The sequence below is a fragment of the Schistocerca piceifrons genome, chromosome 8 (assembly GCF_021461385.2).
Source record: "Schistocerca piceifrons isolate TAMUIC-IGC-003096 chromosome 8, iqSchPice1.1, whole genome shotgun sequence".
Classification (NCBI taxonomy): domain Eukaryota; kingdom Metazoa; phylum Arthropoda; class Insecta; order Orthoptera; family Acrididae; genus Schistocerca; species Schistocerca piceifrons.
In genome coordinates, this window is record NC_060145.1 from 114,916,411 (window position 1) to 114,926,833 (window position 10,423).

Here is a 10,423-nt window from a genome sequence, read left to right on the forward strand (position 1 = left end):
TCATCCAGTCCAGAAGAGAGTAGTTTTAAATCCACTGTTGAACATAGCAAAGACCGTTTCTGACGAGGGCCACTTGGTTTCCGAAATTAATCATCTGAAGTTTGTGTTCCGAAAGAACGGCTATGGGTCACGTGATACGAAGTCAGCGTTCTCCAAGGAAAGGAACCGGGAAAATGTTGAAAATTCACGTGAAGAGCCACCGATTGCATTCCTTCCACCGAGCGAGGTGGCGCAGTGGTTAGCACACTGGGCTCGCATTCGGGAGGACGATGGTACAATCACACGTCCGGCCATCCTGATTGAGGTTTTCCGTGATTTCCCTAAATCGCTCCAGGCAAATGCCGCAATGGTTCCTTTGAAAGGGCACGGCCAACTTCCTTCCCCGTCCTTCCCTAATCCGATGAGACCGATGACCTCGCTGTTTGGTCTCCTCCCCCACAACAACCCAGCCCGTTCCTTCCCTTCTGCGGCGCTACGCCCAGAAAAATTGGCGGAGTCCTAGGAAGTCGAGGTTGAGGACAGTCTCGGCCTCAGGATTTCTGGGATTTTTAACATCCCTTGTGAGAGTGGAAGCAATTATATCGTTTTCTACCGCTGTACAGAACATCAACGGCATATTAAAAATTCAGAACTGGAGAAATCTGCAGTGGCAGAGCACAGCCTCACAAACATACAATACTGTTTGATGAATTAAAGCTTTGTCCCAGGCCCCCCCTGGGACTCGGTAATTAAAGAGGCTTTAGAAATAAGACTGTGAGAGACAGCGGATATAATCTTAGCAGTGCACGGAAAAGCGATCTCGATGCAAAGAAGAGTCAGTGATATTCGTCGCAATGTTTACGTTACGGCGGGTGCGGTGGCACCACCAGCGCAGACGTTGACACCATCTGCGACAGTATGACGCAATTGCCGATCAATCAGAAGTCTTCCTGGGCTATATAAGGCCACAACAGCTGCAGTTTTGACTGTTAGTTGCTCCTGACGAAGACGCTGGAGGTAATCGTCGAACGCTGGAGGTTTTTCTTTAATTGACGCGGCAAGAAGTCCGAGAATGTAATGCAAGATTACAGAAGCTTTCGAAATGTGAAACAAAGAAGTGCTGGAAATTATGTGGGAAAGTCGAATAACTGGAGCACTAAATCACATAAGAAGAGGTTTTGGAAGGATAGACTAGCACACAGACCTGCACATAACCAGCCTTCAGGCTGACGAACTACAGTATAAAATAATATGCTCTCTCAGTTAGCTTTTCTCGTAGATAAAAGGACTGATATGCTGTCTTCCAAAGCAAAGGTAGTCTTGTCTCATCACTTCATCTAACATCTGAAGATAATAGGAAACGCGATCTGAGGAGATGCTTCGTGACGAAAATCAAGTCAGAGAATGACCAACTGTAGCTCTAATGTAGATGAAATCGATTACACGGTAGTGTTTGTCATAGATAGATATATTTAAAATTGTAGGGCGCAAAACAGCGTGTTCATCAACGCCCTTCCTCAAGATCGCGGTACGGTTGATGTTTTGATGTATGTGTAGCTACTTATATTAAAACGAAAAGCGAAGGTGATGTAATTACAGCCACAGTCATAAAAATTCCGGATACATTTTTCAGTATATCTATTTATGCCGTTTTCATACATTAAGAGCGTTGATAAAACAGTGAATGGCATTAAGATGGCTGGTGGCTTGCGACGATAATAAGATGAGCCAGCCACTTGGTTGTTGCGTTGTCTATTTGTTGTACAAAAATGGTATTTTGTCATCTTGAAACTTTGAGCGACAGAACTGTAGAAACAAATATTGTTTTACTTAACAATACTTGGGGCATGATCTGACACAGGAAAGGCTGTAACAATAGCGTAACCATGAGCGCAAACAGAGCCTTCTAAATAAGAGACCCTACATGCATCTGGTATAAATTACAGCATAATTTTTCTATATATTGTAATCTTGTCATAATCTTCTGACTTAGAACAGTGCCAGGTGGTTCTTTATTTCGGTCAAATTCTTAGTTTTCTTCTGGAGAAACTCAGACAGTTATTGTTCCTATTCGTTCAAAATGTTCAAATGTGTGTGAAATCTTATGGGACTTAACTGCTAAGGTCATGAGTCCCTAAGCTTACACACTACTTAACCTAAATTATCCTAAGGACAAACACACACACCCATGCCCGAGGGAGGACTCGAACCTCCGCCGGGACCAGCCGCACAGTCCTATTCGTTACATAAATTCCGAGAACATAACCCTACGTCTTCAGTTATCCGAAGCGCCAGTCAGATTAAAGTACGCTTTGCAACTGGGCTGTTTGTTAATGAAACGGAATTGCCAGTTTAATTTCCGAGTACTTAAATTAAAACAACACAGTTTCGATTGGTACTTGAAGACGAAGTTCTACGTAATGTTTGTGATAGATTAAGGAAACCATCAACTCACAGTGTCGACCAGTTTGAAACTCATAATTTTCCAGTTAGGTTAATTCACTAAAAGCCTAGAAAAACAAATCTTTAAATGCTAGGGCGTCTGCTGAAATTCATCCAAAAGGGGGAAGGGTTTTGGAACTGCCTTTTGGAATAACTGATATGGTGAGTTTGAAAATGTGTAAGGCCAGCCGGAGTGGCCGAGCGGTTCTGGGCGCTACAGTCTGGAACCGCGCGACCGCTACGGTCGCAGGTTCGAATCCTGCCTCGGGCATCGGTGTGTGTGATGTCCTTAGGTTAGTTAGGTTTAAGTTGTTCTAAGTTCTAGGGGACTGATGACCACAGCAGTGCTGAGACCCATTTGAACCATTTTGAAAATGCGTAAGTACCAAAACCAAATTTGACAGAAACTGTTCAGAAATTTTTACTACCGAACCGTTGATAATTCTTGACTTAATATGTTTAAAGTCGATGAATTTGACACCTAAACGGCAAGCATATTTCAATACCATATGCATACTACATCTTCTCATACAAGTATTATTACCACGAATATGGATACCACCTTTTTGATTCAACTATTTGAAATTATATGCTCATGTGATTAAATGCAGAGTATACAACAAGCGGTGAGATACAACTATAAAATATTCACAAAAAGTATTTATATTAGATTTGCAACATCTATTCGTCTATTATTCGATACTGCTTTGGGTTACTCGGCTACTTTTTCCTATTTGGCCGCATACCGAGTATCTAGGTACTATTCGGCCGAATACCAAATACTTACGTAAGAAGTTTGATTGTAGTCAGATAACAGGTAAAATGAAAACATTGATTTATTTTATATTAATAACCAACTTCGGTATTATAAAAATTAACAAAAAACTAGGGATCAAATAAATTAAATTTATGTATTCTGCAGGCACATTCTTTAGATTTCAAAATGTTTATGCACTTGAATTCTCGTAATTAAAATTTGAAATTGATGATTATGGTACAGAAACACTAATTTTCCTGCATTTTTAGGCAGTAGTTTACACCTTATCTTCTCGTAGAGATTCCCAGCTTCAGTGAAGAGACGCTCTGAATAAATACTACTTCCAGGCGCCGACAAATATTTTGCTGCAAGATTTACCAAACACGGAAATTTATCTTTTCTTGCTTGCCATGTGTATGGATTGTTATGACGTGACATGTCCTTAATACTCAAATGAAGGTGTGTTTCGGTTACAATTACAGTTTTTCTTTCGATGTCCCTGTATGAGTTGTGTTTTTTATGCAACCATGTCTTCGGAGCAATCCATAGAAAATGAGTGAATAGTCTGTCTTAGGCTCTGCTCTCCGGTTCTCACCCTCTTGGCCCGAATAGGGGACTAATTCGCGCTATCGTCGCTGCTTGTTTCACAGTTCATCTTTAGGCTATCGATCAAAATATACTGCTTTACTTTGCCTCTTTGCGGTTGACTGGTGAAAACATTCATTTTAAAGCGTGGGTCTAAAGCGGTAGCTGCTAAATAATTTTTACTTGTTGTGATGCCTTCAAACCCTTCGTACAACACTTGTTGTGTGACAAGCCTCACCTGGCTTAATGTGCGTGTTAGCTCTGCCGTGCTCTTTTTATCGCAATATCGCATTAGTGTAACAACATACGGAATAATTTAAGAAATGCAAGCTCATCCGGAACTTGTAATTTTTGTTATTTTCTCAAATGGTTGTAATAATTGCATAAGTTTCTCTAAAATCTCCCACTGTGCAGCAGTCAGATTGGCAATATCACAGTCCGTGAGACAGAGCGGAATGGTCCGTTTTTGATCCGTTAGCCATGCAAGAATATAATAGGTGGAATTCCACCACATACTGACATCGTACACCAATTCATGCTGAAGGAGAAGAACGTCTTTTTGGATAGAATGCAGTGTCAGAACGATTAAAATGAGTTCCGATCTTCCTACCTGTTGCTATCTTTAGACTCACATTTGACTGAGCCTTCGGACAATCGTCAACAATTAATTGGAGAGTATGAATGAAACAACGCACTGAGGCCAAGTATGCATTACTAATAACAATTTATATGTTGCGTCCAATATCATGAATAACGACATGAATTTTTGCCAGTTGCATGTCCCATAAACTTGAAATTTGTTATAAAGTGATCGCTATGTTTTCTGTTGTGTGTATTCGCTCAAAATGCTTAATGCTAAATATTACATTTTTGACATTGTATTCACGAGCAATAAAATGCGTAGTAAGATTTAAGATCTGATTTGATTACGCAAGCACGCCCATATGTCGCATGTCACGGAAATATAATCACTCTTTGAAAGTTTTCTTTTAATTGTCTCAACGACCTTATGATATAGGGAATTATTTTGTCTGAAAAGTAAGGGAGATAGAGCGCTATTAATCAGTCTTCTAAAACCAGCCCTTTCTATTGTATTTACTGCCCCATGGTCAAGAGGTATCATTTCGAGAGTTAATAGATGGTATTTTTTAGCCTTGGGATCATTAATATCGGATGGTTTGCGTATTTCAGCACATTGTTCTAAACTCAGTTGCTTTTTTGGTATTGAAAGATTACTTACATCTGTATCTTGATCCGTAAATGAAGTGATCGTATGATATTGTTGTCCTGGTGGCCCCATTCGGGGGAGTTCAGCAGCCGTATTGCAAGTGATTTTTAGTTGACGCCACTTCGGCGATTTGCGAGTCAAACATGATGAAATAAATGATGAAGGACACAAAACACCCAGTCTCCTTCAGGGAATCGAACCGGGCCCGTGCGTGGTAGGCGGTAGCGCTACCGCTACGCTACGGAGTCGGACCTTGATCCGTAATTTCTTGCCCATTAGAAAGGAGCAAGGAAAAAACACGTCGACACAACTTATCGCGCCACGCACCGGCCGAATACTTTTGCCAAATATTCGGCTAGAAAGCCAGAAAGCGGTATTTCACTTGTGGCCGATTTTACTGTTCGTTACAAGTCTGATTTACACTGATCAGCCAGTCCATTATGACCACCGACCTGCTATCTAGATAATATCGTTCAGGCGAGGAACGACTGCTAGTGAGACATGCGCACGGCGCATTTAGTATCAGTGAGCGTGCTGTACCTGTCTAGAATGGGGAAGTCGCGCGATCAATCTGAATTTGATCGAGGGCAGATTGTGATGGCCCGGGGGCTCGGCACGAGCACTTCGAAAATTGGACAACTTGTCCGGTGTTCGAGGACTGTTGCGCTGAGTATCTTGAAGTGACGAAACGAAGGTGAAACCACGCCCCAGCGTCGTGGGGTTGTGCGGCCACTCTTCATAACTAAAGTCTGACGTCGTGGGCTGAGCATTTTGGTAAAACAGGACAAGTGGCGAACCGTGGCGGAACTAACATCAGACTTTAATGTTAGGCAGAGTACAAGTGTATGTGAACATACCGTGCACCAAACACTCCTGACGAAGGTCCTCTGCAGACGACGACGATGTGCCAATGTTAACACGACGACATAAACAGATAAGACTGAAATGGGCGCGACACTGTCGGCGCTGGACGTTGATGCAGTGGCAGAGTGTTACATGGGCTGATGATTCCTAATACCTTCTTCATCATGCCGATGGGAGGGCGCGAATCCGTCGTGTTCCAGGGGAACAGCTCCTTTGACATCTGTGTATTGCGGGACAGCTGACAGGGGCTCCGTTACGCTCTGGGGAACATTCACACGGGCTTCCTTTGGTCTTGTGGAGCTCATGCGAGGCACCATGACAATCACGGATTATCGTAAACTGGATGCAGTCCACGTCTCCCCTTCATGGCGATCACGATCCCAACGGCATTTTTTCGGATGAATCCAGGTTCTGTTTACAGCATCATGATGGTCGCATCCGTGTTTGGCGATATCGCGGTGAACGCACATTGGAAGCGTGTATTCGTCATCGCCATACTGGCGTATCAGCCGGCGTGATGGTATGGGGTGCCATTGGTTACGCGTCTCGGTCTCCTCTTCTTCGCATTGACGTCACTTTGAACAAGATGTTGCGCAATGTCACAGCGCCAGGAGAGTGATGGAGTGGTTCGTGGAACACAAGTGGCGAATTCCATTTGATGTGCTGGTTCCCCAACTCCTCAGATCTGACCCCAATCGAACAAATTTGGGATGCGACTGTATGTGCCCCTACACCATGCCGAAGTTTATGGGTGTTAGGTGACCTGCGTGTGTAGATGTGGTGCCAACTCTCTCCAGCGAACTAGCAAGGAGTCGCCGCTATTATCAGTGTCAATGGTGAACATACCTGCTATTAGATAGGAGGTCATAATATTCTGGCCGATCGGTGTATATTCAAATATTGTTAGTTTCACAGTGTTGTTACAGTTGCTGCTTGAGAATGTCACAATCGTAAACAAATAAATAAGTACATCCAGACAGATAATGTTGCCAGTCTCTAGATGTACAGAATAGTGACTGCTGAAATCACAGTACTTCCTCTTGCTCTCGGTCAATGTTAAGTCTGCACTTTGTAGAGTGGCAGACAATAATTACTAGAAAATCGTGGGATTTAATTATGAACAAGATGTCTGAACTACTCCAGGGAGACAGCTATTTTTGAATGATATTCCGGTTTGGGAGGTTTCGTTTCTAATCATCCCAGGTTAGAATAGTTACGTTAGGTTACTGTTTCTCTCCATTTAACTGTCTACATTTACATCTACATGGTTACTCTGCAATTCACACTTAAGTTCCTGGCAGTAGGTTCATCGAACCATTTTCATACTACTTCTCTACCATTCCACTCTCGTATGGCACTTGGGAAAAAGGAACACCTAAATCTTTCCGTTCGAGCTCCGATATCTCTTATTTTATTATGATGATCATTTCTCCCTACGTACATGGGTGTCAACAAAATATTTACGCATTCGTAAGAGAAAGTTGGTGATTGAAATTTCGTAAATAGATCTCGTCGCAAAGAAAACTGCCTTTTCAGTGACTGCCACCCCAACTCGCGTATCATATCAGTGACACTCTCACTCCTATTGCACGATAACACGAAACGAGCTACCCTTCTTTGCACTTTTTCGATGTCCTCCGTCAATCCTAACTGGTAAGGATCCGTTACCGTGCAGCAATATTCCAGCAGAGGACGGACAAATGTAATGCAGGCTCTCTCTTTAGTCGGTTTGTTGCATCTTCCTGGTGTTCTGCCAACAAAGCGCAGTCTTTGTTTCGCCTTCGCCACAATATTATCTTTATGGTCTTTCCAATTGAAGTTGTTCGTAATTGCAATTCCTAGGTATTTAGTCGAACTGACAGCCCTTAGATTTGTGCGATTTATCATAAACCCAACATTTATAGGATTTCCTTTAGTACCCATTTGGATGATCTCGCACTCTTCTTTGTTTAGTGCTAATTGCCACTTTTCACACCATACACAAATTCTCTCTAGATCATTTTGTAATTGGAATTGATCGTCCGATGATTTTATTAGACGATAAATTGCAGCGTCATCTGCATCGAAGGGGGCTGCTCAGATAATCACCTATATCATTTATAGAAATCAGGAACAGCAGAGGGCCTATGACATTACCTTGCGGAACGCCAGATATCACTTCTGATCTACTCGATAATTTATCGTCTATCACTACTCTCTGAGAGGAAATCACGAATCCTGTCACACAACTGAGATAATACTCTATATGCACGCAATTTAATTAATAGTCGCTTGTGAGGAACGATATCAAAAGCCTTCTGGAAATCTAGGAATATGGAATCGATCTGAGATCCCTTGTCGACAGCACTCATTACTTCATGGGAATAAAGAGCTAGCTGTGTTTCACAAGAACGATATTTTCTGAGTCCGTGTTGGTTATGTATCAATAAGTCATTTTCGTCAAGGTGATTCGTGATGTTCGAGTACAGTATATGCTCCAAAATCCTCCTGCAAATTGAAGGCGATGAGGTAATGAGGTACTACTCCTACCATTTTTTTGCAGCGCGAATAATGTTGGTGTTGCAGTGAAGCCGTTCTTCAGCAAGGAGCCGGAAGACGCGACGGTGTTGGAGGGCGGCGCCGTGCAGTTCGAGTGCCGCGTGGGCGGCGTGCCGGCGCCCACTGTGCTGTGGCGTCGCGACGACGGCCGGATGCCCGTGGGTCGGGCGCGCATCGCCGACGACAAGTCGCTGCGCATCGACGGCGTCGCCGCCGACGACGAGGGCGTCTACATCTGCGACGTCGAGAGTCCGGCCGGCAGGATCTCCGCCAGGGCAGCTCTCACCGTGCACTGTGAGTGGCCGCTGTCTTCTGCCAAAGGCTTACCCGACATCGACATCTGGGGACAGGAATATTCAAGGCTGTCGAACTCAGTCTTACGTTTCCTCTTCCTCCATTTCGTTGTACCCTGGTCGTGGGGTTCACTCTAGTTCATATTTTGGCAAGTGTGTATTTTAACTGTGTTGTAAGATGCCCTGCCTTCCGAAACTTTCGTTTTTATTTATTTATTTATTTGTTTATTGTTCCGTGGGACCAAATTAAGGGGAAGTCTCCATGCTCATGGAACAAGTCAATACATGAAATTATAACACGATATTAGAAACAGATAAAATGAAATATAAAAAAACATATTCAGGTGACAAGTCGCAAGCTTAAATAAAGAAAATCAACAATGTAACACTGGAATTTGCTTAATTTTTTAGCTCTTCCAGGAGCTCCTCGACAGAATAGAAGGAGTGAGCCATGAGGAAACTCTTCAGTTTAGACTTAAAAGAGTTTGGGCTACTGCTAAGATATTTGAGTTCTTGTGGTAGCTTGTTGAAAATGGATGTAGCAGAATGCCGCACTCCTTTCTGCACAAGAGTCAAGGAAGTGCATTCTACATGCAGATTTGATTTCTGCCTAGTATTAACTGAGTGAAAGCTGCTAACTCTTGGTAATATGCTAATATTGCTAACAACAAACGAAATTAAAGTAAATATATACTGTGAGGGCAATGTCAGAATTCCCAGACTATTGAATAGGGGTCGACAAGAGGTTCTCGAACTTACACCACATTAGTTCGAACAGCCCGTTTTTGAGCCAAAAATACCCTTTTTGAATCAGAAGAATTACCCCAAAAAATAATACCATACGACATAAGCGTATGAACATATGCGAAGTAGACTACTTTTCGTGTTGAAGTGTCACTTATTTCAGATACTGTTCAAATGGTAAATGAAGCAGCATTTAGTTTCTGAACAAGATCCTGGACATGGGCTCTCCACAACAGCTTACTATCTATCCGAACAATGGCCTACACCTCTGCCATGAGAGCTACCTAACAGCAGAACCTTCTTCTTCCTCTTCGACTTTGCAACTGTTCTAGCCACCGTAACTACTGAGGTCTGCCGGATACTTCCTACATCTACAGCTACTAGAGATTCCTCTCCACTAGACTCTGACAGTTGGTCATATCTGTTGTTAACCCTTTCGTCGGCAAAATTATTGAGCAGTTTTTTTAATGAATGGAGAGCAGATAGTAGTTAACGGATAGGTATGTTTATCATACAGAATATCAAATTTGCTCCAACTGTGAAAGTGAGATCACACAACAAGGTGGGAAGTAGTCTTCCCACAGCCCTTCCTTGGAGTTAAATGACAAAAACAACTTTTTCAATATATTACCCTTTTATTTCATAAATTTACTTCTCTTGTTACAATGATTGTTCACAATTACTTGCTATGAAATTTTCTGAAACACTGGTCTATGCAAAGTGCTATTTGACAATATATACAAACACAGCGAGTACTCTTTTCCGCAGCTTTGGTACTGCAATGACGGCACGTCCAGTAGGTTTCTCCTAAAATGGGTTGATGCTCCCCTACAGCCACATGACGAAAATCTTCAGGTTCTTTACCCCTTTTTGCGAGAAAGACAGGTTTTTGTCCACGCCATTTTGGGATGAGAAGCCAGCGATCAATTGTCTGACTAGATGGATCCTGTATGTGAGCTGATCATGCTGTCCGCTTTTTCTGTTACTTATTTT

General features: G+C 42.6%; 1 protein-coding gene across 1 annotated transcript in view; it reads left to right on the forward strand.

Annotated features, from left to right (window-relative positions):
- Window positions 1-10,215, forward strand: part of LOC124712110 (roundabout homolog 2-like) — a 190,251-nt gene extending 180,036 nt beyond the window's left edge. Inside the window, exons 5-6 of the mRNA XM_047242407.1 lie at window positions 8,421-8,687; window positions 10,199-10,215. Of these exons, the coding sequence (XP_047098363.1) occupies window positions 8,421-8,687; window positions 10,199-10,215 (284 nt within the window). The remainder of the gene's footprint in view (window positions 1-8,420; window positions 8,688-10,198) is intronic.
- The last annotated feature ends 208 nt before the right edge of the window (window positions 10,216-10,423 follow it).